Source organism: Ammospiza caudacuta, chromosome 31, assembly GCF_027887145.1.
Source record: "Ammospiza caudacuta isolate bAmmCau1 chromosome 31, bAmmCau1.pri, whole genome shotgun sequence".
NCBI lineage: Eukaryota > Metazoa > Chordata > Aves > Passeriformes > Passerellidae > Ammospiza > Ammospiza caudacuta.
In genome coordinates this window covers 4,026,958-4,053,608 of record NC_080623.1, presented here as the reverse complement: position 1 = coordinate 4,053,608, position 26,651 = coordinate 4,026,958, and the positions used below count along the sequence as shown (strand labels likewise).

General features: G+C 58.0%; 1 protein-coding gene across 1 annotated transcript; it reads right to left on the bottom strand.

The window, feature by feature from the left end:
* MCRS1 (microspherule protein 1) lies at positions 1-26,295 on the bottom strand. Its single transcript, XM_058822003.1, has 14 exons — positions 26,202-26,295; positions 25,500-25,608; positions 22,627-22,792; positions 20,658-20,813; positions 18,275-18,384; positions 14,440-14,548; positions 12,184-12,322; positions 10,115-10,190; positions 9,748-9,776; positions 9,094-9,186; positions 8,585-8,667; positions 2,694-2,781; positions 1,406-1,533; positions 1-184 (listed from the first exon to the last, which is right to left on the bottom strand). Exons 1-14 carry the CDS (start codon positions 26,293-26,295, stop codon positions 98-100), a joined length of 1,467 nt encoding a protein of 488 aa, XP_058677986.1. The 3' UTR covers positions 1-97.
* Between the last annotated feature and the right edge of the window lie 356 nt (positions 26,296-26,651).

Genomic DNA, 26,651 nt, shown 5'->3' with positions numbered 1-26,651 from the left:
ACTGCTGTCACTGCTGTCCCCGCTGTCCCCGCTGTCCCCGCTGTCCCCGCTGTCCCCGCTGTCCCCGCTGTCACTGCTGTCACTGCTGTCCCCGCTGTCACTGGTGGCCGAGGCGCGCGGCCTCGCTGCGGATCAGCGCGATCAGCTCCTGATTGATCAGGAACACGAAGCGGAGACTGGCGATCTGGGGGGGAGGGGGCGGTGAGACCCCTCCCCAAAACCCCACAGACCCCCAAAAAACCCAGAGAGCCCAAAATCCCCCCCCAGGACCCCTCCCCAAAATCACCCCAAATCTGGGAATCCCACAGAGACCCCTCCCCAAAAACCCAGAGACCCGAAAATCACCCCCAGGACCCCCAAAAACCCAGAGAGCCCTCAATCCCCCCAGGACCCCTCCCCAAATCCTGGAACCCCTCCCCAAAATCACCCCAAATCCAGGAATCTCACAGAGACCCCTCCCCAAAATCCCGGAGACCCCAAAATCCCCCCCAAGGACCCTCAAAATCCCACAGACCCCTCCCCAAAATCCCTGAGACCCCTCCCCAAAATCCCAGAGACCCCCAAAATTCCAGAGACCCCTCCCCAAATCCTGGGACCCCCCCAAAACCCCACAGACCCCTCCCCAAAATCCCACAGACCCCAAAATCACCCCCAGGACCCCCAAAAACCCAGAAACCTCCAAAAAACCCAGAGACCCCTCCCCAAAAACCCAGAGACCCCTCCCCAAAATCACCCCAAATCTGGGAATCCTCCAGAGACCCCTCCCCAAATCCTGGGACCTCCAAAACTCCTCAGAACCCCCCAAATCCCCCTTAGGACCCCCCAAGCCCCCCTGGACCCCCTAAAATCCCCCCAAACCCTTCCAGGACCCCCCAAATCCCCCCCAAATGCCCCTTAGGACCCCCAAATCCTCCCTGGACCCCCTAAAATCCCTCCAGGACCACCTGAAATCTCCCCCAAAATCCCCCTCAAACCCCTCCAGGACCCCCCAAATCTCCCCCAAATCCCTCCAGGACCCCCCAAAATCCCCTCAGGACCCCCCAATTTCACCTCAACCACGGAATTGTTGCTGAGTTTCCATTTGCTGCCCCCCAGCACGGGGCGGCCGTCGATGAAGATCGGCCCCAAACCCCCCCAAACCCTTCTGGGACCCCCCCCAAATTCCCCCAAATCCCCCCCAGGACCCCTCAAACCCCTCCAGGACCCCCCAAATTCCCTCCAGGACCCCCTGAAATCCCCCCAAAACCCCCCAGGACTCCTCAAGGATCCCCCAAATCCTCCCCAGGGCCCCAGAAATCTCCCTCAAACTGCCCCAAAACCCCCCAAAATCCCCCTCAAACCCCCCAAAATCCCCCTCAAACCCCTCCAGGACCCCCCAAATCCCCTCAGGACCCCCCAATTTCACCTCAACCACGGAATTGTTGCTGAGTTTCCATTTGCTGCCCCCCAGCACGGGGCGGCCGTCGATGAAGATCGGCCGCCGGCCCTCGTTGGCGATGAAGAATTCCCCGTTGTTCTTCAGCTTGATCACCCCTGGGAAAAGGGGAAAATTCGGGAATTTCAGGAATTTTGGGGGATTTCCAGGAATTCCCAATAATTCCAAAGGGTTCCCGACCACCTTTGAGGGGGTTTTGAGGGGGTTAAATGGTGGGCAAAGGGTTGGTGGAGAAATGGAGATTTGATAGAAATGCCTCAAAAAATCGCCCCAAAAATCCTTCAGGAAACACCAAAATATCCCCAAGTGTATGGGGGACCTCAAAACCCACCCAAAAAAAACACCCCAAAACTCCCTGAGGGACCCCAAAATGCCCAAAAAAACCCAAAATACCCAAAAAAACCCCCAAATCCCCCTCAGATCACCCTTCAGATGGGGATCCTTTCAAAAACCCCAAAAACGCCAAAAAACCACCCAGAAACCCCCCCAAAATCCCTGGAGAATCCTCCCAAAAAAACCCAAAACCCCCTGGGGGACCCCAAAATACCCAAAAAATCCCCAAACCCCCTGAGATCCATCCAAAAACCCCATTAAAAAACCCCCAAAAAAACCCCAAATCCTCCCCCCAAAAAAATCCTAAATCTTCCCCCAGGATCCCTTCAAAAACCCCATAAAAAGCTCCCAAAAATCCCAAAAAACCACCCAGAAACCCCAAAAAATCACTGGATATTCATCCCAAAATATCCCCAAATGCACGGGGGACCTCAAAAACCTCCCCAGACCCCCAAAAGGACCCCAAAACCCCAAAAATAAACCCAAAAAAACCCCAAATCCCCCCCAGATCACCCCGGGACCCCTCCATAAACCTCAGCAACTCCCCACAAAAACCTCATAAAACCCCCCTAAAACCCCCAGAAAAACCCCAAAAACTCCACAAATTCCACTTGAAGAGCCCCCAAAAAAAAACCCAAAACCCCCCAAAAAAACCCAAAACCCCAAAAAAACCCCAAAACCCCAAAAAATCCCCCCAAAAAAACCCCAAATCCCCCCCAAGATCCCTCCAAAACCCTCAGCAACTCCCCCCAAAAACCCCATAAAAACCCCAACAAAACCCCCCAAAAAACCCAAAAATCCCCACCAAAATCCCAGTGAGGACCCCCTAAAACCCCTGGGGGACCCCAAAAACCCCAAAATCCCCCCAAAAAACCCCAAACCCACCCAAAAAACCCCAAACCCACCCAAAAAACCCCAAACCCACCCTGCTTGCGGGAGATTTTCCAGGCTGGGCCCTCCAGAGCCAGGTCCACGTCGATCTGGTTGTCCTTGGTGGCTCTGCCCAGGGTGATCTGGGGGAATTTGGGGTTTTTTGGGGGATTTTTTGGGGTTTTGGGGTTTTTTTTGGGGGTTTTGGGGTTTTTTGGGGGCTCTTCAAGTGGAATTTGTGGAGTTTTTGGGGTTTTTCTGGGGGTTTTAGGGGGGTTTTATGGGGTTTTTGTGGGGAGTTGCTGAGGGTTTTGGAGGGATCTTGGGGGGGATTTGGGGTTTTTTGGGGGATTTTTTGGGGATTTTGGGGTTTTTTGGGGTTTTTGGGGTCCTCCAGGGGATTTAGGGGGTCCTCACTGGGATTTTGGGGGGGTTTTGGGGTTTTTTGGGGGGTTTTGTTGGGGTTTTTATGGGGTTTTTGGGGGGAGTTGCTGAGGGTTTTGGAGGGATCTTGGGGGGGATTTGGGGTTTTTTTGGGGGATTTTTTGGGGATTTTTGGGTTTTTTGGGGGGATTTTTTTTGGGGATTTTTGGGTTTTTGGGGGGATTTTTTGGGGTTTTGGGGTTTTTTGGGGGGGTTTTGGGGTTTTTTGGGGGCTCTTCAAGTGGAATTTGTGGAGTTTTTGGGGTTTTTCTGGGGGTTTTAGGGGGCTTTTATGGGGTTTTTGTGGGGAGTTGCTGAGGTTTATGGAGGGGTCCTGGGGTGATCTGGGGGGGATTTGGGGTTTTTTTGGGGGATTTTTTGGGGATTTTGGGGGTTTTTGGGGTTTTTGGGGTCCTCCAGGGGATTTAGGGGGTCCTCACTGGGATTTTGGGGGGGTTTTGGGGTTTTTTGGGGGGTTTTGTTGGGGTTTTTATGGGGTTTTTGGGGGGAGTTGCTGAGGGTTTTGGAGGGATCTTGGGGGGGATTTGGGGTTTTTTTGGGGGATCTTTTGGGGATTTTTGGGTTTTTTGGGGGATTTTTTGGGGTTTTGGGGTTTTTTTTTGGGGTTTTGGGGTTTTTTGGGTGCTCTTCAAGTGGAATTTGTGGAGTTTTTGGGGTTTTTCTGGGGGTTTTAGGGGGCTTTTATGGGGTTTTTGTGGGGAGTTGCTGAGGTTTATGGAGGGGTCCTGGGGTGATCTCGGGGGGATTTGGGGTTTTTTTGGGGGATTTTTTGGGGTTTTGGGGTTTTTTGGGGGGTTTTGGGGTCCTCCAGGGGTTTTAGGGGGTCCTCACTGGGATTCTGGGGGGGTTTTGGGGTTGTTTGGGGGGTTTTGTTGGGGTTTTTATGGGGTTTTTGGGGGGAGTTGCTGAGGGTTTTGGAGGGATCTTGGGGGGGATTTGGGGTTTTTTTGGGGGATCTTTTGGGGATTTTTGGGTTTTTTGGGGGATTTTTTGGGGTTTTGGGGTTTTTTTGGGGGGTTTTGGGGTTTTTTGGGTGCTCTTCAAGTGGAATTTGTGGAGTTTTTGGGGTTTTTCTGGGGGTTTTAGGGGGGTTGTATGGGGTTTTTGTGGGGAGTTGCTGAGGTTTATAGAGGGGTCCCGGGGTGATCTGGGGGGGATTTGGGGTTTTTTGGGGGATTTTTTGGGGATTTTGGGGGTTTTTGGGGTTTTTGGGGTCCTCCAGGGGATTTAGGGGGTCCTCACTGGGATTTTGGGGGGGTTTTGGGGTTGTTTGGGGGGTTTTGTTGGGGTTTTTATGGGGTTTTTGGGGGGAGTTGCTGAGGGTTTTGGAAGGATCTTGGGGGGGATTTTTGGGTTTTTTGGGGGATTTTTTGGGGTTTTTTGGGGGGATTTTTTGGGGATTTTTGGGTTTTTTGGGGGATTTTTTGGGGTTTTGGGGTTTTTTGGGGGGGTTTTGGGGTTTTTTGGGGGCTCTTCAAGTGGAATTTGTGGAGTTTTTGGGGTTTTTCTGGGGGTTTTAGGGGGGTTTTATGGGGTTTTTGGGGGGAGTTGCTGAGGGTTTTGGAGGGATCTTGGGGGGGATTTGGGGTTTTTTTTGGGGGATTTTTTGGGGTTTTGGGGTTTTTTGGGGTTTTTGGGGTCCTCCAGGGGATTTAGGGGGTCCTCACTGGGATTTTGGGGGGGTTTTGGGGTTTTTTGGGGGGTTTTGTTGGGGTTTTTATGGGGTTTTTGGGGGGAGTTGCTGAGGGTTTTGGAGGGATCTTGGGGGGGATTTGGGGTTTTTTTGGGGGATTTTTTGGGGATTTTTGGGTTTTTTGGGGGGATTTTTTTTGGGGATTTTTGGGTTTTTGGGGGGATTTTTTGGGGTTTTGGGGTTTTTTTTTGGGGTTTTGGGGTTTTTTGGGTGCTCTTCAAGTGGAATTTGTGGAGTTTTTGGGGTTTTTCTGGGGGTTTTAGGGGGGTTTTATGAGGTTTTTGTGGGGAGTTGCTGAGGTTTATGGAGGGGTTCCGGGGTGATCTCGGGGGGGATTTGGGATTTTTTGGGGATTTTTTGGGGATTTTGGGGTTTTTTGGGGTTTTTGGGGTCCTCCAGGGGATTTAGGGGGTCCTCACTGGGATTTTGGGGGGGTTTTGGGGTTTTTTGGGGGGTTTTGTTGGGGTTTTTATGGGTTTTTTGTGGAGAGTTGCTGAGGGTTTTGGAGGGATCTTGGGGGGGATTTGGGGTTTTTTTGGGGGATTTTTTGGGGATTTTTGGGTTTTTTGGGGGGATTTTTTTTGGGATTTTTGGGGTTTTTGGGGGATTTTTTGGGGATTTTGGGGTTTTTTTGGGGGTTTTGGGGTTTTTTGGGTGCTCTTCAAGTGGAATTTGTGGAGTTTTTGGGGTTTTTCTGGGGGTTTTAGGGGGGTTGTATGGGGTTTTTGTGGGGAGTTGCTGAGGTTTATGGAGGGGTCCTGGGGTGATCTCGGGTGGATTTGGGGTTTTTTTGGGGGATTTTTTGGGGTTTTGGGGTTTTTTGGGGGGTTTTGGGGTCCTCCAGGGGTTTTAGGGGGTCCTCACTGGGATTTTGGGGGGGTTTTGGGGTTGTTTGGGGGGTTTTGTTGGGGTTTTTATGGGGTTTTTGTGGGGAGTTGCTGAGGGTTTTGGAGGGATCTTGGGGGGGATTTGGGGTTTTTTTGGGGGATTTTTTGGGGATTTTTGGGTTTTTTGGGGGGATTTTTTTTGGGGATTTTTGGGTTTTTGGGGGGATTTTTTGGGGTTTTGGGGTTTTTTGGGGGGGTTTTGGGGTTTTTTGGGGGCTCTTCAAGTGGAATTTGTGGAGTTTTTGGGGTTTTTCTGGGGGTTTTAGGGGGCTTTTATGGGGTTTTTGTGGGGAGTTGCTGAGGTTTATGGAGGGGTCCTGGGGTGATCTGGGGGGGATTTGGGGTTTTTTTGGGGGATTTTTTGGGGATTTTGGGGTTTTTTGGGGTTTTTGGGGTCCTCCAGGGGTTTTAGGGGGTCCTCACTGGGATTTTGGGGGGTTTTGGGGTTGTTTGGGGGGTTTTGTTGGGGTTTTTATGGGGTTTTTGGGGGGAGTTGCTGAGGGTTTTGGAGGGATCTTGGGGGGGATTTGGGGTTTTTTGGGGGATTTTTTGGGGATTTTTGGGTTTTTTGGGTTTATTTTTGGGGTTTTGGGGTCCTTTTGGGGGTCTGGGGAGGTTTTTGGGGTGCTCTGAAGGGTGTTTGGGCGTTTTTGGGGTCCCAGGTGAGGTTTTGGGGTACTTAAGGGTATTTTGGGGGTGTTTTGGAGATATTTTTGAGGGGTTTGGGGATGTTTTGGGGACATTTTTGGGGATGTTTTTGGGGACGTTTTTGGGGATGTTTTTGGGGTATTTTGGGGGTGGTTTTGGGGTATTTTGGGGGTGGTTTTGGGGTGTTTCGGGGTGTTTTGGAGTATTTAAGGGCGTGTTTGGTGTTTGGGGGGTGGTTTGGGGTATTTAGGGGATGTTTTTGGGGTATTTAGAGTGATTTTGGGGGGTTTTGGGATGATTTTGGGGTGTTTTTGGGGATGGTTTTGGGGATGTTTTGGTGGGGGGGTTAGGGTGTTTTTGGGGTGTTTTTGGGGATGTTTTTGGGGTGTCTTTGGGATGGTTTTGAGGTGTTTTTTGGGGTATTTGTGGATGGTTTTTTTTGGGTTTTGGGGTATTTTGGGGATGTTTTTGGGATGGTTTTGGGATGGTTTTGGGGTGTTTTTGGGGTATTTTTGGGATATTTTTGGGATGGTTTTGGGATGGTTTTGGGGTGTTTTTGGGGTGTTTTTGGGGTGTTTTTGGGGATGTTTTTGGGGATGTTTTGGGGATGTTTTTGGGGATGTTTTTGGGGTGGTTTTGGGATGGTTTTGGGGTGTTTTTTGGGGTATTTGTGGATGTTGTTTTGGGGTATTTTGGGGATGTTTTTGGGGTGTTTATGGGGTGGTTTTGGGGATGTTTTTGGGGTATTTTTGGGATATTTTTTGGGACGGTTTTGGGGTGTTTTTTGGGTGTTTTGGGGGTGTTATTGGGGATGGTTTTTGGGGTATTTTTGGGATGTTTTTGGGGTGTTTTTGGGGATGGTTTTGGAGTGTCTTTGGGATGCTTTTGGGGTGTTTTTTGGGGTATTTGTGGATGTTTTTTTGGGTTTTGGGGTGGTTTTGGGGATGTTTTTGGGGTATTTTTGGGATATTTTTTGGGATGGTTTTGGGATGGTTTTGGGGTGTTTTTTGGGGTATTTTGGGGGTGGTTTTGGGGTGTTTTGGAGTATTTAAGGGTGTGTTTGGTGTTGAGGGGGTGCTTTGGGGTATTTAGGGGATGTTTTTGGGGTATTTCGAGTTATTTTGGGGGATTTTGGGATGTTTTTGGGGATGGTTTTGGGGATGTTTTGGTGGGGGGGGTTTTGGGGATGGTTTTTGGGGTGTTTTTGGGATATTTTTTGGGTGTTTTAGGGGATGTTTTTGGAGTGTCTTTGGGATGGTTTTGGGGTGTTTTTTGGGGTATTTGTGGATGTTGTTTTGGGGTATTTTGGGGATGTTTTTGGGGTGTTTATGGGGTGGTTTTGGGGATGTTTTTGGGATATTTTTTGGGATGGTTTTGGGGTGTTTTTTGGGGTATTTTGGGGATGTTTTTGGGGTGTTTTTGGGGATGTTTTTGGGGATGTTTTTGGGGATGTTTTTGGGGTATTTTGGGGATGTTTTTGGGGTGTTTTTGGGGATGTTTTTGGGGTGTTTTTGGTGTGGTTTTGGGGATGTTTTTGGGGTATTTTTGGGATATTTTTTGGGATGGTTTTGGGATGGTTTTGGGGTGTTTTTTGAGGTATTTTGGGGTGTTTTTGGGGATGTTTTTGGGGTGTTTTTGGGGATGTTTTTGGGGTGTTTTTGGGATGGTTTTGGGGTGTTTTTTGGGGTATTTGTGGATGTTGTTTTGGGGTATTATGGGGATGTTTTTGGGGTGTTTATGGGGTGGTTTTGGGGATGTTTTTGGGGATGTTTTGGGGATGTTTTTGGGGATATTTTGGGGTGGTTTTGGGGTATTTTGGGGTGGTTTTGGGGATGTTTTTGGGGTATTTTTGGGATATTTTTTGGGATGGTTTTGGGGTGTTTTTGGGGGTATTTTGGGGATGTTTTGGTGGGGGGGTTTTTGGGGTGTTTTTGGGGATGGTTTTTGGGGTGTTTTTGGGATATTTTTTGGGATGGTTTTGGGGTGTTTTTTGGGGTATTTTGGGGATGTTTTTGGGGTATTTTGGGGATGTTTTTGGGGTGTTTATGGGGTGGTTTTGGGGATGTTTTTGGGGTATTTTTGGGATATTTTTTGGGATGGTTTTGGGATGGTTTTGGGGTGTTGTTTTGGGGTATTTTGGGGATGTTTTTGGGCTGTTTATGGGGTGGTTTTGGGGATGATTTTGGGGTATTTTTGGGATATTTTTTGGGGATGTTTTTAGGGTGTTTTTGGGGGTGTTTTTGGGATGTTTTGGGGTTTTTGGGGTTCTCTCACCTCGCGGGAGCGCATCAGGTACCGAACCATCCGGCCCCGCAGCACGGCCAGAGTCTGACTGTCGAAATCCGGGGAGCTCATCCCTGGGACAGACGGACAGAGGGACAGTGAGGGGACAGACAGACAGCCAGGGGACAATGGGGACAAATCCGGGGGGGCTCATCCCTGGGACAGACGGACAGAGGGACAGAGATGGGGAAGGGAGACGATGGGGCACGGACGGACAGTGGGACAGAGAGGGGACAATGGGGACAGCCAGGGGATCCTCAGGGGACAGACGGATGGACAGGGAGCTGGACACAGGGACAGACAGACGGGCCCAAGGGTGGACAGACGGACGGACACTTGCCCAGACCCAAGGCTGAGCAAGGATGGGCCCAGGGATGGACAGACAGACACAGGGGTGGACACAAAGACCCAGGGATGGACAGACAGACACAAGGACAGCCGGACGGACGGACGGACGGATACGAGGACAGCCGGACGGACGGACGGACGGCCGCGCCCACCTGTGATGGAGTCCACCAGCACCTGCCAGCGGTGCAGCTCCTGCTCCAGCTGCCGGATCTCGCGCTTCTGGCGCCGGTCAGCAACGGTCAGCTCTGACAGACAGACAGACAGACAGACAGAGAGACAGAAACGGTCAGCTCTGACAGACGGACAGACAGACAGAGAGACAGGGTCAGCTCTGACAGATGGACAGACAGACAGAGAGACAGAGAGACAGAGAGACAGGGTCAGCTCTGATAGACAGACAGACAGACAGAGAGACAGAAATGGTCAGCTCTGACGGATGGACAGACAAACAGACACGGTCAGATTTGCATGGACTGACAGACAGAGAGACAGGGTCAGCTCTGACAGACGGACAGACAGACAGACAGAGACAGAAATGGTCAGCTCTGACGGATGGACAGACAGACACGGTTAGCTCTGATGGACAGACAGACAGAGAGACAGGGTCAGCTCTGACAGACAGACGGACAAGGTCAGCAATGGTCAGCTCTGATGGACGGACAGACAGACAGACACGGTCAGATCTGCACGGACTGACAGACAGACACAGGGTCAGCTCTGACAAACAGACAGGGTCAGCTCTGACAGACACACAGACAGACAGACAGACAGACAGACAGACAGACAGAAGTTCCCGGCGCTCTCACCGTGCTCCAGGACCTCGTCCCGCACGTCCCTGTGGGAGGGTGAGAGGTGACACAGAGACCCCAAAACCCCCAAAACCCCCAAATCCCCCCCAAATCCCCCCAAACTTCCCCAAATCCCCCCCAAATTCTCCCCAAATCCCCCCAAACCCCTCAGACACCCCCAAACCCCCCAAACCTCCCCAAATCCCCCCCAGAATTCTCCCCTATACCCCTCTGAGTCCCCCCAGATGCCCCAAATTCCCCCCAATGTTCCCCAAAATCCCCCCCAGATCCCCCAGACCCCTCCAAGCCCCCCCAGAATCCCTCAAATTTCCCCAAATTTTCCCCAGGACCCCCCAGGACCCCCCAAATCCCCCCAAAGCCCCACCTGAGTTTGCCATCGTCCAGCAGCTCCTCGGCGTCGGAGAAATTCAGGACCTGATCCCCCTTGGGCAGGGGCTGCACTGCAGGGCCAGGGGGGTCAGAACCCCAAAAACCCCAAAATCCCCCCCAAAATATCCCCAAAAACCCCAAATCCTCCTTGGGCAGGGGCTGCACTGTGGGGCCAGGGGGGTCAGAACTCCCAAAACCCCAAAATCCCCCAAAAAAAACACCAAAACCCCAAATTCCCCTTGGGCAGGGGCTGCACTGTGGGGCCAGGGGGGTCACACCCCAAAAACACCAAAATCCCCCCCAAAATATCCCCAAAAACCCCAAATCCCCCTTGGGCAGGGGCTGCACTGTGGGGCCAGGGGGTCAGAACCCCAAAAACCCCAAAATCCCCCCCAAAAAAACCCAAAACCCCCCAAAAAACCCCAAATCCCCCTTGGGCAGGGGCTGCACTGTGGGGCCATGGGGGTCACACCCCAAAAACACCAAAAAACCCCAAAATCCCCCCCCAGAAACCCAAATTCCACCTGGGACCCCCAAATCCCCCTCGGGCAGGGGCTGCACTGTGGGGCCAGGGGGGTCACACCCCAAAAAACCCCAAAATTCCCCCAAAAAAACCCAAAACCCCCCAAAAAACCCCAAATCCCCCTTGGGCAGGGGCTGCACTGCAGGAGCAGGCGGGTCAGACCCCAAAAAACCCCAAAATCTCCCCCAAAAAAACCCCAAAACCCCCCCAAAAGATCCCCAAAAACCCCAAATCCCCCTCGGGCAGGGGCTGCACTGTAGGAGCAGGGGGGTCAGAACCCCAAAAAAACCCCAAATCCCCCCAAAATATCCCCAAAAACCCCAAATCCCCCTCGGGCAGGGGCTGCACTGCAGGGCCAGGGGGGTCACACCCCAAAAACACCAAAAAACCCCAAAATCCCCCCCCAAAAACCCAAATTCCACCTGGGACCCCCAAATCCTCCTTGGGCAGGGGCTGCACTGTGGGGCCAGGGGGGTCACACCCCAAAAAACCCCAAAATTCCCCCAAAAAAACCCAAAACCCCCAAAAACCCCAAATCCCCTCGGGCAGGGGCTGCACTGTGGGGCCAGACCCCTCAAAAAACCCCAAAATCCCACCTGGGACCCCCCTCGGGACCCCCAAATTCACCCTAAAACCCCTCCAGGACCCCTCAAATCCCCCTGAGACCCCTCCCAGACCTCCCCAAATCCTCCCTGGGACCCCCCCAATCCTCCTAGGACCCCCAAAGCCCCCTCCCCACCTGGCCAGGTGCTACAGGTGCAGGAGCTGCTGCACTTTGGGGGTCCCTGAACCTTCCAGGACCCCCCAAAACCCCTCCAGGATCCACCCAAATCCCCCCTGGGACCCCCCAAATTCCCCCAATCCCCTCCAGGATCCCCCAAAACCCTTCCAGGACCCCCCAAATCCCCCCAGGACCCCCCCAGGACCCCTGCCCACCTGTCTGCTCCTGCAGCAGGTGCCACTGGCACAGGAACTGCTGCACTCTGGGGGTCCCTGAACCTTCCAGGACCCCCCAAAACCCCTCTGGGACCCCCCAAATCCCTTGAAAACCACCCTGGGACCCCCCAAATCACCCCCAAATCCCCCCAGGACCCCCTAGGATCCCCCAGGACCCCCCCCAGGACCCCTGCCCACCTGTCTGCTCCTGCAGCAGGTGCCACTGGCGCAGGAACTGCTGCACTTTGGGGGTCCCTGAACCTTCCAGGACCCCCCAAAACTCCCCTGGGACCCCCCAAAACCCCCCGAAAACTCCCCTGGGACCCCCCAAATCACCTGAAAACCACCCTAGGATCCCCTAAATCACCCCCAAATCCCCCCAAATCCCCCCCCAAGCCCCCTGCCCACCTGTCTGCTCCTGCAGCAGGTGCCACTGGCACAGGAACTGCTGCACTCTGGGGGTCTCTGAACCTTCCAGGACCTCCCAAAACTCCCCTGGGACCCCCCAAAACCCCCCAAAAACTCCCCTGGGACCCCCTAAATCACCTGAAAACCACCCTGGGACCCCCCAAATTCCCCCCAGGACCCCCAAGCCCCCTGCCCACCTGTCTGCTCCTGCAGCAGGTGGTACTGGCGCAGGAGCTGCCAGTGCAGCTGCAGGGCCTTGGGGGTCCTGGCAGGGTAAAACACGGCCGGGTGGCGCTGCAGCAGCTCCTGGAAGGTGTCCAGCGAGGGCACCGGGCTCTGGGGACAGGTGGGGACAGGTGGGGACAGTTGGGGACAGCAGGGGACACCGAGGGACACAAGGACAGGGCAAGGGACATGGGGCAGGGCAGAGGACAGATCCTGGCAGGGTAAAACATGGTGTGTGGCAGGTCCTGGAAGGTGTCCAGCGAGGGCACCGGGCTCTGGGGACAGTTGGGGACACCAGGGGACACCAGGGGACACCAAGGGACACGGGGACAGGGCAGGGGACATGGGGACACAGCAGGGGACAGGTCCTGGCAGGGTAAAACATGGTGTGTGGCAGCTCCTGGAAGGTGTCCAGGGATGGCACCGGGCTCTGGGGACAGCTGGGGACACCAGGGGACACCAAGGGACACAGGGACACAGCAGGGGACAGGTCCTGGCAGGGTAAAATGTGACCTGCCACAGGTCCTGGAAGGTGTCCAGCGAGGGCACCGGGCTCTGGGGACACGTGGGGACAGTTGGGGACACCAGAGGACACCAGGGGACACCAAGGGACACGGGGACAGAGCAGGGGACAGGTCCTGGCAGGGTAAAACATGAAGTGCCACAGGTCCTGGAAGGTGTCCAGGGATGGCACCGGGCTCTGGGGACACGTGGGGACAGCTGGGGACACCGAGGGACACCAAGGGACACAGGGACAGGGCATGGGACAGGTCCTGGCAGGGTAAAACACGGCCTGCAGCAGCTCCTGGAAGGTGTCCAGGACAGGCCAGGGCTCTGGGGACACCAGGGGACACCAGGGGACACCAGGGGACATGTCAAGGGGACATTTGGGGACATTTGGGGACAGTCCCTACCAATGACATGTGGGTCAGCAGCAATGGGGGGATGTTAAAGTGACATCAGGAGACACGAGGTGACGTTTGGGGACATTAGGGGACACTGACCGATGGCACACAGGTCAGGGGGGTGATGTTAGGGGACATCTGGGGACATCTGGGGACATCTGGGGACAGTCCCTACCGATGGCCCTCGTGTCAGCAGCAGGGGGTGATGTCAGGTGACATTAGGTGACATTTGGGGACACCAGGTGGCACTGACCGACGGCCCTTGGGTCAGCAGCAGTGCTGTGACTGACATTTGGGGACATTTGGGGACATTTGGGGACATTTGGGGACATTTAGGTGACATCTGGGGACATTAGGGGACACTGACCAATGGCACTCGGGTCAGCAGCAGGGGGATGATTGACATTGGGTGACATCAGGTGACATGAGGTGACACTAGGGGACACTGCCCGATGGCACTCGGGTCAGGGGGGGGATGTTAGGTGACATTAAGTGACATTAAGGGACATGAGGTGGCACTGACCGATGGCACGCGGGTCAGGGGGATGACATGAGGTGACATGAGGTGGCACTAGGTGGCACTAGGTGGCACTGACCAGTGGCACTCGGGTCAGGGGGATGACGTTAGGTGGCATTAGGTGGCATTAGGTGACATGAGGTGGCATTAGGTGACACTAGGTGGCACTAGGTGGCACTGACCAGTGGCACTCGGGTCAGGGGGATGACATGAGGTGACATGAGGTGGCACTAGGTGGCACTGACCGATGGCACGCGGGTCAGGGGGGTGACATGAGGTGACATTAGGTAACATTAGGTGACATGAGGTGACATGAGGTGGCATTAGGTGGCACTGACCGATGGCACTCGGGTCAGGGGGGTGATGTTAGGTGACATGAGGTGACATTAAGGGACATGAGGTGGCACTGACCGATGGCACTCGGGTCAGGGGGATGACATGAGGTGGCATTAGGTGACATTAGGTGGCACTAGGTGGCACTAGGTGGCACTGACCGATGGCACGTGGGTCAGGGGGGTGACATTAGGTGACATTAGGTGGCACTAGGTGGCACTGGGTGGCACTGACTGATGGCACGCGGGTCAGGGGGATGACGTTAGGTGACATTAGGTGACATTAAGGGACATTAGGTGGCACTGGGTGGCACTGACTGATGGCACGCGGGTCAGGGGGATGACGTTAGGTGACATTAGGTGACATTAAGGGACATTAGGTGGCACTGGGTGGCACTGACCGATGGCACGCGGGTCAGGGGGATGACGTTAGGTGACATTAGGGGACATTAGGTGGCACTGGGTGGCACTGACCGATGGCACGCGGGTCAGCAGCTGCTCCTCGGCCTTGCTGAACAGCACCTTGCTCTGGATGGCGGCCACGGCCTCGGGGTGCAGCTGGCGCATGGCCTGGCACGAGAGCCTGGGGACATTGGGGACATTGGGGACACTGGGGACATTGGGGACACCCCTCAGGGACAGTCCCATGGCCTGGCACGACAGCCTGGGGACATTGGGGACGTTGGGGACACCCCTGGGACAGCTGTGACACCCCTGTGACACTCTAATCCCTCAGGGTGCAGCTGGCGCATGGCCTGGCACGACAGCCTGGGGACATTGGGGACATTGGGGACGTTGGGGACATTGGGGACGTTGGGGACACCCCTCAGGGACAGTCCCATGGCCTGGCACAACAGCCTGGGGACACTGGGGACACTGGGGACACTGGGGACATTGGGGACACTGGGGACATTGGGGACACCCCTGTGACACCCCTCAGGGACAGTCCCATGGCCTGGCACGACAGCCTGGGGACACTGGGGACACTGGGAACACTGGGGACACTGGGGACACTGGGGACACTGGGGACATTGGGGACACTGGGGACACTGGGGACATTGGGGACACTGGGGACACTGGGGACACCTCTGGGACTGTCCCCAAATCCCCTCCTGGGGTCCTCAAGCAGAAGCTCCCGGCGCTCCTGGGTGTCCCACGGGTGTCCCACGGGTGTCACACCAATGTCACCGTGTGCCCCTGCTGTCACCTGTGTCCCCCGGCTGTCACCTGTGTCCCGCTGCTGTCACCTGTGTCCCCTGACTGCCACACCTCTGAGACCCCTGGGACCCCCTCAGGACGCCCCAAGGACCCCCCAAATGTCCCTCACTTGCAGATGACGGGGTCGCAGAGCAGCGAGTGCCAGCGCTCCTGGGTGTCCCACGGGTGTCCCATTGGTGTCCCATGGGTGTCACCTGTGTCCCCTGAATCCCACAACCCCCCCACACCTGTGGGACTCCCCCAGGACCCCCAAAGACCCCCAGGACCCCCCAAAGACCCTCGAGGACCCCCCAAAGACGCCCCAAATTTCCCTCACTTGCAGATGACAGGGTCGCAGAGCAGCGAGTGCCAGCGCTCCTGGGTGTCCCACGGGTGTCCCATGGGTGTCCCATGGGTGTCACCTGTGTCCCCTGAATCCCACAACCCCCCCACACCTGTGGGACCCCCCCAGGATCCCCAAAGACCCCCCAGGACCCCCCAAATTGTCCCCACTGCAAGTGACGGGGTCGTAGAGCAGCGAGTGCCAGCGCTCCTGGGTGTCCCATTGGTGTCCCATTGGTGTCCCATGGGTGTCACCTGTGTCCCCTGAATCCCACGACCCCCCCACACCTGTGAGACCCCTGGGACCCCCCCCCCCAGGACCCCCCAAAGACCCTCGAGGACCCCCAAAGACACCCCAAATGTCCCCACTTGCAGATGACGGCGTTGTAGAGCAGCGAGTGCCAGCGCTCCTGGGTGTCCCATTGGTGTCCCATGGGTGTCACCTGTGTCCCCTTGAGTCTCCCCAAATGCCACGACCCCCTCACACCTGTGAGACCCCTGGGACCCCCTCAGGACCCCCCAGAGACCCCCTGGGACCCCCCAAATGTCCCTCACTTGCAGATGACAGGGTCGCAGAGCAGCGAGTGCCAGCGCTCCTGGGTGTCCCATTGGTGTCCCATTGGTGTCCCATGGGTGTCACCTGTGTTCCCTGAATCCCACAACCCCCCCACACCTGTGGGACCCCCCCAGGATCCCCAAAGACCCCCCAGGACCCCCCAAATTGTCCCCACTGCAAGTGACGGGGTCGTAGAGCAGCGAGTGCCAGCACTCCTGGGTGTCCCATTGATGTCCCATTGGTGTCCCATTGGTGTCCCATGGGTGTCACTTGTGTCCCCCCGAATCCCACAACCCCCCCACACCTGTGAGACCCCTGGGACCCCCCCCAGGACCCCCCAAAGACCCTCGAGGACCCCCAAAGACACCCCAAATGTCCCCACTTGCAGATGACGGCGTTGTAGAGCAGCGAGTGCCAGCGCTGCTGGGTGTCCCATTGATGTCCCATGGGTGTCACCTGTGTCCCCTTGAGTCTCCCCAAATGCCACGACCCCCTCACACCTGTGAGACCCCTGGGACCCCCTCAGGACCCCCCAGAGACCCCCTGGGACCCCCCAAATGTCCCTCACTTGCAGATGACGGGGTCGTAGAGCAGCGAGTGCCAGCGCTGCTGGGTGTCCCACGGGTGTCCCATGGGTGTCCCATGGGTGTCACCTGTGTCCCCTGAATCCCACAACGCCCCCACACCTGTGGGACCCCCCCAGGATCCCCAAAGACCCCCCAGGACCCCCCAAATTGTCCCCACTGCAAGTGACGGGGTCGTAGAGCAGCGAGTGCCAGCGCTCCTGGGTGTCCCATTGATGTCCCATTGGTGTCCCATTGGTGTCCCATGGGTGTCACCTGTGTCCCCTGAATCCCACAACCCCCTCACACCTGTGGGACTCCCCCAGGACCCCCAGGATCCCCCAAAGACCCTCGAGGACCCCCCAAATGTCCCTCACTTTGCAGATGACGGGGTCGTAGAGCAGCGAGTGCCAGCGCTCCCGAGCGTCACACAAATGTCACCTGTGTCCCCCTGAATCCCACGACTCCCCCACACCTGTGAGACCCCTGGGACCCCCCCAGGACCCCCTAAAGACCCTCGAGGACCCCCCAGGACCCCCGAAATGTCCCTCACTTGCAGATGACGGGGTCGTAGAGCAGCGAGTGCCAGCACTCCTGGGTGTCCCATTGGTGTCCCATGGGTGTCACCTGTGTCCCCTTGAGTCTCCCCAAATGCCACGACCCCCTCACACCTGTGAGACCCCTGGGACCCCCTCAGGACGCCCCAGAGACCCCCTGGGACCCCCCAAATGTCCCTCACTTGCAGATGACGGGGTCGTAGAGCAGCGAGTGCCAGCGCTCCTGGGTGTCCCATTGGTGTCCCATTGGTGTCCCATGGGTGTCACCTGTGTCCTCTGAATCCCACAACCCCCCCACACCTGTGGGACTCCCCCAGGACCCCCAAAGACCCCCAGGACCCCCCAAAGACCCTCGAGGACCCCCCAAAGACGCCCCAAATGTCCCTCACTTGCAGATGACAGGGTCGCAGAGCAGCGAGTGCCAGCGCTCCTGGGTGTCCCATTGATGTCCCATTGGTGTCCCATGGGTGTCACCTGTGTCCCCTGAATCCCACAACCCCCCCACACCTGTGGGACCCCCCCAGGACCCCCCAAATTGTCCCCACTGCAAGTGACGGGGTCGTAGAGCAGCGAGTGCCAGCGCTCCCTGGGTGTCCCATGGGTGTCCCATTGGTGTCCCATGGGTGTCACCTGTGTCCCCTGAATCCCACAACCCCCTCACACCTGTGGGACTCCCCCAGGACCCCCAGGATCCCCCAAAGACCCTCGAGGACCCCCCAAATGTCCCTCACTTGCAGATGACGGGGTCGTAGAGCAGCGAGTGCCAGCGCTCCCGAGCGTCACACAAATGTCACCTGTGTCCCCCCGAATCCCACGACTCCCCCACACCTGTGAGACCCCTGGGACCCCCCCCCAGGACCCCCTAAAGACCCTCGAGGACCCCCCAGGACCCCCGAAATGTCCCTCACTTGCAGATGACGGGGTCGTAGAGCAGCGAGTGCCAGCGCTCCTGGGTGTCCCATTGGTGTCCCATGGGTGTCACCTGTGTCCCCTTGAGTCTCCCCAAATGCCACGACCCCCTCACACCTGTGAGACCCCTGGGACCCCCTCAGGACCCCCCAGAGACCCCCTGGGACCCCCGAAATGTCCCTCACTTGCAGATGACGGGGTCGTAGAGCAGCGAGTACCAGCGCTCCTGGATCTCGCGCAGGGTGAAGCGGCAGCTGAACTTCACCCCCAGGTGCACCGAGGTCAGGTCGTTGGTCTGGGGGGGGGCAAAAGAACCCCAAAAATCAACAGGGGAGGGGTCCTGGGGGTGCTGGGGTCACCCCCAAATCCTGCAGGTAAGGGGGACACCCCAAAGTCCCCAGGTGGGTCTGACCTGCACCGTAAGAAGCCACTGGGTCCTAAGTGCCCGTTCTGGGGTTTCCCCCCAAAAATCCCCCAAATTCCCCAATCAAGGGGGGTTCTCCCAGGTTTGTGGGGGTTCACCACGTGGGTGAGGGTCCCCCCATTGAGGAGGGGGTCCCCCAAGTCCCTCCAGGTGAGGAGAGACCCCCAAAACCTCCCCAAACGCCCCAGGTGTGCCCTCACCTGCACCACAAAAAGCCATTGGGTCCCTTTTGGGGTTCCCCCCAAATTCCCCAATCAAGGGGGGTTCTCCCAGGTTTGTGGGGGTTCACCACGTGGGTGAGGGTCCCCTAAATGAGGAGGGGGTCCCCCAAGTCCCTCCAGGTGAGGAGAGACCCCCAAAACCTCCCCCAAAGTCCCCCAGGTTTGTCTGACCTGCACCATAAGAAGCCATTGGGTCCATTTTGGGGTTCCTCCCACATTCCCCAATCAAGGGGGGTTCACCTGGGGTTTGGGGGTTCCCCAGGTGGGTGGGGGTCTCCCAGTTGAGGAGGGGGTCCCCCAAGTCCATCCAGGTAAGGAGAGACCCCCAAAACCTCCCCAAACGCCCCAGGTGTGCCCTCACCTGCACCACAAAAAGCCATCAGGTCCGAAGTGATCGTTCCAGAGATTCCACCCCAAAATCCCCCAAATGCCCCCAAAATCCCCCAATAAAAGGGGTTCACCAGGTGTGTGGGGGTCCCCCAATTGAGGAGGGGGGTCTCCCAAGTCCCCTCAGGTGAGGAGAGACCCCTAAAACCTCCCCCAAAGTCCCCCAGGTTTGTCTGACCTGCACCATAAGAAGCCATTGGGTCCATTTTGGGGTTCCCCCGAAATTCCCCAATCAAGGGGGGTTCTCCCAGGTTTGTGGGGGTTCCTCAGGTGGGTGAGGGTCCCCCAATTGAGGAGGGGGTCTCCCAAGTCCCTCCAGGTGAGGAGAGACCCCCAAAACCTCCCCAAAGCCCTCCAGGTGTGCCCTCACCTGCACCACAGGTCCTGTGTGATCGTTCAGAGATTCCCCCCAAAAATCCTCAAAATCCCCCAATCAAGGGGGGTTCCCCCAATTGAGGGGGGGTTCCCCAGGTGGGCGGGGGTCCCCCAAGTCCCTCCAGGTGAGGAGAGACCCCCAAAGCCTCCCCAAATTCACCAGCTGTGCCCTCACCTGCACCATAAGAAGCCGTTGGGCCGTAAGCGATCATTCTGGGGGTTCCCCCCAAAAATCCCCCAAATCCCCCAAATAAAGCGGATTTTCCTCGAGGTCTGGGGGTTCCCCCAATTGAGGGGGGGGGTCCCCCAGGTGGGCAGGGGTCCCCCAAGTCCCTCCAGGTGAGAAGAAGTCTCCAAACACCCCCAGGTGTGCCCTCACCTGCACCACTGGTCCTAAGTGACCGTTCCAGAGATTTCCCCCCAAAAATCCCCAAAATAAAGTGGATTTTCCTCGAGGTTTGGGGGTTCCCCCAATTGAGGGGGGGTTCCCCAGGTGGGCGGGGGTCCCCCAAGTCCCTCCAGGTGAGGAGAGACCCCCAAAACCTCCCCAAATTCACCAGCTGTGCCCTCACCTGCACCATAAGAAGCCGTTGGGCCGTAAGCGATCATTCTGGGGGTACCCCCAAAAATCCCCCAAATCCCCCAAAATAAAGTGGATTTTCCCCGGGGTTTGGGGGTTTCCCCAGGTGTGTGAGGGTCCCCCAGGTGGGCGGGGGTCCCCCAAGTCCCTCCAGGTGAGAAGAAGTCTCCAAACACCCCCAGGTGTGCTCTCACCTGCACCACAGGTGCTAAGTGACCGTTCCAGAGATTTCCCCCCAAAAATCCCCAAAATCCCCCAAATAAAGCGGATTTTCCCCAGGGTTTGGGGGTTCCCCCAGGTGTGTGAGGGTCCCCCCAATTGAGGGGGGGGTCCCCCAGGTGGGCAGGGGTCCCCCAAGTCCCTCCAGGTGAGAAGAAGTCTCCAAACACCCCCAGGTGTGCCCTCACCTGCACCATAAGAAGCCTTTGGGCCGTAAGCGATCATTCTGAGGGTTCCCCCCAAAAATCCCCAAAATCCCCCAAATCAAAGCGGATTTTCCCCGGGGCTTGGGGGTTCCCCCAGGTGTGTGAGGGTCCCCCCGGTTGAAGAGGGGTCTCCCCAGCCCCCCAGGTGGCTCTCACCTGCAGCACAGCGTTGATGAGCAGCAGGTCATCCGCGGGTTTCCACCTGCCCAGGTCGCGGGGGGCGGGGCTGGGTTTGCTCTTCTTGAGCCTCTTGGGCAGCGCCGGGGGGGGGCCGGGCCCGGGGGGGGGCGGGGGGGGCACGGCCCGGGACACCTGGGGGGGGACAGGGGGGGTGGTGACACCTGGGTGACACCTGGGGTGACATCTGAGTGTCCTCAGTGCCCCCAGGATGTCCCTGAGTGAGTGGGGGGGCACCTGAGGGGTCCTGGGGGCACCTGAAGGGTCCCAAGTGGCATCCGAGTGTCCCCAAGATGTCCCTGAGTGAGTGGGGGGGGGCACAAGCTGGGACACCTGGGGGGCACCTGAGGGGTCCAGGTGGCACCTGAGGGGTCCCAAGTGTCCCCAAGATGTCCCTGACTGAGTGGGGAGGGTCTGTAAAAGGTGGGAGGGGGCACGGCCCGGGACACCTGGGGGGGACAGGGGGGTGGTGACACCTGGGTGACACCTGGGGTGACATCTGAGTGTCCTCAGTGCCCCCAGGATGTCCCTGAGTGAGTGGGGGGGGGCACAAACTGGGACACCTGGGGGCACCTGAGGGGTCCTGGGGGCACCTGAGGGGTCCCAGGTGGCATCTGAGTGACACCTGGGGGGTCCCCAGTGTCCCCAAGATGTCCCTGAGTGAGTGGGGGGGCACCTGAGGGGTCCTGGGGGCACCTGAAGGGTCCCAAGTGGCATCCGAGTGTCCCCAAGATGTCCCTGAGTGAGTGGGGGGGGTGGGGGGCACAAGCTGGGACACCTGGGGGGCACCTGAGGGGTCCAGGTGGCACCTGAGGGGGTCCCAAGTGGCACCTGAAGGGTCCCAAGTGGCACCTGAGTGACACCTGGAGGGTCCCCAGGATGTCCCTGAGTGAGTGGGGGGGCACAAGCTGGGACACCTGGGGGGCACCTGAGGGGTCCAGATGGCACCTGAGGGGTCCCAAGTGTCCCCAAGATGTCCCTGACTGAGTGGGGAGGGTCTGTAAAAGGTGGGAGGGGGCATGGCCCGGGACACCGGGGGGGGACAGGGGGGTGGTGACACCTGGGGTGACACCTGAGTGTCCCCAAGATGTCCCTGAGTGAGTGGGGGGGGTGGGGGGCACAAGCTGGGACACCTGGGGGGCACCTGAGGGGTCCTGGGGGCACCTGAGGGGGTCCCAGGTGGCACCTGAGGGGTCCTGGGGGCACCTGAGGGGTCCTGGGGGCACCTGAGGGGTCCCAAGTGGCACCTGAAGGGTCCCAAGTGGCACCTGAAGGGTCCCAAGTGGCACCTGAGTGACACCTGGGGGGTCCCCGAGTGTCCCCAGGATGTCCCTGAGTGAGTGGGGGGGGGTGGGGGCACAAGCTGGGACATTTGGGGAGCACAGGGGGTGGGTAACACCTGGGGGGTCCCAGATGGCACCTGAGGGGTCCTCGGTGCCCCCAGGATGTCCCTGAGTGACATCAGGGGGGGGTGGTCCCAATTTCCCCTTTTTCATTTTTTTTTCCCACAAATCCCCCAGATCCCCCCTTTTCCCTCCAAATCCCACATTCCCATATTTTCCCCAACTCCCCCCTTTTCCCCCCAAATTTCCTCCTTCCACCCCACCCCAAATTCCTCCCTTTCTTCCCCAAACCCCCAAATTCCCATTTTTTCCCCGATTCCCCTTTCTTCCCCCAAACCCCCAAATTCCCATTTTCCCCCCCAAACCCCATAATCCCATTTTTTCCCCCCAAATTTCCATTTTTTCCCCGATTCCCCCTTCTTCCCCCAAACCCCCATATTCCCATTTTCCCCCCCAAACCCCATAATCCCATTTTTTCCCCCCAAATTCCCATTTTTTCCCCGATTCCCCCTTCTTCCCCCAAACCCCCGTATTCCCATTTTCCCCCCAAACCCCATAATCCCATTTTTTCCCCCCAAATTCCCATTTTTCCCAATTTCTCCCACCTTTTTCCTCTCTCCCGGGGGGGGCTCGGCGGCCGCCCCTCCCCCCCCCGCCGGCCCCGCGGCCCCCCCGGGTCTGGGGGGGGGCTCAGGGCCCCCCTTGGCCCGCGAGGACTTGGCCAGGCTGGACTCGACCAGCTCGTCATCGAACTTGCGACGCTTGATGAACCTGGAACGACAAACTGGGATTGACTGGGAGGGACTGGGAGCCACTGGGAGGGAGCTGGGATTGACTGGAGTTAACTGGGATTGACTGGAGTTAACTGGGATGGAGCTGGAATGGAACTGGGATGAACTGGGAGTGACTGGGATGGACTGGAATGGAGCTGGGATGGACTGGGGTTAACTGCGATGGACTGGAATGGAACTGGGATGGACTGGGGTTAACTGGGATGGACTGGGGTTAACTGGGATGGACTGGAATGGAACTGGGATGGACTGGGGTTAACTGGGATGGACTGGGGTTAACTGGGATGGACTGGAGTTAACTGGGATGGACTGGGGGACGTGGCCAGGCTGGACTCGACCAGCTCGTCATCGAACTTGCGACGCTTGATGAACCTGGAACGACAAACTGGGATTGACTGGGAGCCACTGGGAGGGACTGGGAACCACTGGGAGGGAGCTGGGATTGACTGGAGTTAACTGGGATTGACTGGGATGGAGCTGGGATGGACTGGGGTTAACTGGGATGGACTGGAATGGAACTGGGATGGACTGGGGGACGTGGCCAGGCTGGACTCGACCAGCTCGTCGTCGAACTTGCGACGCTTGATGAAACTGGAACAACAAACTGGGATAAACTGGGAGGGACTGGGAAGGACTGGGATGGAGCTGGGAGGGACTGGGATTGACTGCAGTTAACTGGGATGGACTGGAGTTAACTGGGATGGACTGGGAGGGAGCTTGGGTTAACTGGGATGGACTGGGGGGCTTGGCCAGGCTGGACTCAACCAGCTCATCGTCAAACTTGTGACGCTTGATGAACCTGGGATGGACTGGGAGTGACTGGGATGGACTGGGATGGACTGGGATGGACTGGGAACCACTGGGAGGGAGCTGGGATTGACTGGGATGGACTGGGGGGCTTGGCCAGGCTGGACTTGTCAGCCCATTGTTGAATTTCCAACACTTGATGAACCTAAAAACCAAACTGGGATTAACTGGGAGGGACTGGGAGTGACTGGGATTGACTGGAAAGGGAGTGGGAACCAGTGGGATTGACAGGGATGGAGCTGGGAGGGACCGGGAGGGACTGGGATGGACTGGGATGGACTGGAGTTAACTGGGATGGACTGGGGGGCTTGGCCAGGCTGGATCCAACCAGCTCATCGTCAAACTTGTGACTCTTGATGAACCTGGAATGGACTGGGAGGGACTGGGATGGACTGGGATGGACTGGAGTTAACTGGGATGGAGCTGGGATGGACTGGAGTTAACTGGGATGGACTGGGATGGACTGGAGTTAACTGGGATGGACTGGGATGGACTGGAGTTAACTGGGATGGACTGGGATGGACTGGGATGGACTGGAGTTAACTGGGATGGACCAGGGGGCTTGGCCAGGCTGGACTCCACCAGCTCATTGTTGAATTTCTGATGCTTGATGAACCTGGGATGGACTGGGAGGGACTGGGAGGGACTGGGATTGACTGGGATTGACTGGGAGGGACTGGGAGGGACTGGGAGGGACTGGGAGGGACCACGGGGTCCCCCTGGAGGGTCCCCAAGTGTCCCCACCCTCATCCCAGGCTGGGCTCAGCTCCAACGCCCCAACCCCACCTTGTGTCCCCTCCCTGTGTCCCCTCCTGTCCCCTCTGTGTGTCCCCTCCCCTGTCCCTGATGTCCCTGCTCTGTCCCTCCCTGTGTCCCCTCTCTATGTCCCCTGGGTGTCCTCAGTGTCCCCTCCCTGTCCCTCACGTCCCCAGGCTGCTCCCAAGGTATTCCCAGTGTCCCTTACCTGGAGGAGCTGCGCCGTTTGGGGACAGTCCCTGTCCCTGTGTCCCCTCCCTGTCCCTGGTGTCCCCAAGGTGTCCCCAATGTCCCCAAGGTGTCCCCAGTGTCCCCTGTGCGTCCCACACCTGGAGGAGCTGCACTGTTTGGGGACAGTCCCTGTCCTGGCTGTCCCCTGTGTCCCTCCCCTGTCCCCAGTGTCCCCTGTGTGTCCCTTACCTGGAGGAGCTGCATCATTTGGGGACAGTCCCTGCCCTGTGTCCCCTCCCTGTCCCTGGTGTCCCCAAGGTGTCCCCATTGTCCCTTACCTGGAGGAGCTGCGCCGTTTGGGGACAGTCCCTGTCCCTGTGTCCCCTCCCTGTCCCTGGTGTCCCCAAGGTGTCCCCAAGGTGTCCCCATTGTCCCTTACCTGGAGGAGCTGCGCCGTTTGGGGAACAGTCCTTGTCCCTGTGTCCCCTCCCTGTCCCTGGTGTCCCCACGGTGTCCCCAATGTGTCCCCCATGTCCCCATTGTCCCTTACCTGGAGGAGCTGCGCCATTTGGGGACAGTCCCTGTCCCTGTGTCCCCTCCCTGTCCCTGGTGTCCCCAAGGTGTCCCCAGTGTCCCCATTGTCCCTTACCTGGAGAAGCTGCGCCGTTTGGGGACAGTCCCTGTCCCTGTGTCCCTTCCTTGTGTCCCCTAACTGTCCCTGGTGTCCCCAATGTCCCCTGTGTGTCCCTTACCTGGAGGAGCTGCATCATTTGGGGACAGTCCCTGCCCTGTGTCCCCTCCCTGTCCCTGGTGTCCCCAAGGTGTCCCCAATGTCCCCTGTGTGTCCCTTACCTGGAGGAGCTGCATCATTTGGGGACAGTCCCTGTCCCTGTGTCCCCTCCCTGTCCCTGGTGTCCCCAAGGTGTCCCCAAGGTGTCCCCATTGTCCCTTACCTGGAGGAGCTGCGCCGTTTGGGGACAGTCCCCACGGGGGTGGCCGGGCCCCGCTTGGGCCCCGCCAGGGACTCCTCGTCCTCGGAGCGGCTGGTGGCCATGGTGGCATCTGGGGACACAAAAATGTCACCCCAGTGTCACCCCAGGACTGTGACACAGCCTGGGGACAATGGGGACACAGGGCAGGGGGACACGGAGGGGACACTGGTGGCCATGGTGGCAGCTGGGGACACAGAAATGTCACCCCAGTGTCACCTCAGGGGTCACACCACACTTGGGGAGGGGGTTGGGGACAATGGGGACACAGGGGAGGGGACAGGGAGGGGACAAAGGACCCTCAGTGTCACCTCCTGGGTGCCACCACACCCTGGGGGACACTGAGGGACGCTTGGGGACACTGGGGACAGCAGAGCGAACACGAGGAGGGACTGGGAACAAGATGGGGACACTGAGGCGACACGGGTGGTCTGGGGACACTGAGGGGACACTGAGGGGACACGAAGAGGGCGCGGGGCCCTCACGGCGCCCCCAGTCCCAACTCCGGGCCCGACGCGGGCGCGATTCCGACCCCCCCGCCCCGACCGCCACCACCGCTGTCCCCAAGGCCCCCCCGGTGTCCCCAAGCCCCTCCCGGTGTCCCCATGGTCCCTCCGGTGTCCCCAAATCCCCTCCCGGTGTCCCCAAGGCCTCCCCCGGCCTCACCAGCCCCAGCAGCTCCCGGCCGCCATGGCGGCGCCACTTCCGGCCCGCGCCGGAAGCAGAATGACGTCACTGGCTCAGCTGTGGGCGCCGCCATGTTGGAGGTTCGGCTGAAGCCTCAGAGTGCGGCGCCATCTTGAGTGTGGGTAGGGCCGCGCTTCAGGCGCTTCAGGTGCCATTACCGGGTTGTGGCGGGTCCGGAACGGCCGGGACGGAGCCGTGGGGTGGGAGCGTGTCCGGTTAGTGCGGGAGACACGTCCTGGCCTGACGGAGAAGAGGCCACTCCCATCACGGCGGCCGCCACATCCAACATGGCGGCCTCAATCCATCATGGCGGCCTCAATCCATCATGGCGGCCCCAATCCATCATGGCGGCCTCCACGACCTTAATGGCGGCCGCCGCACCAATCAGGGAGGCCCCAATCCATCATGGCGGCCACCACAACCGTCATG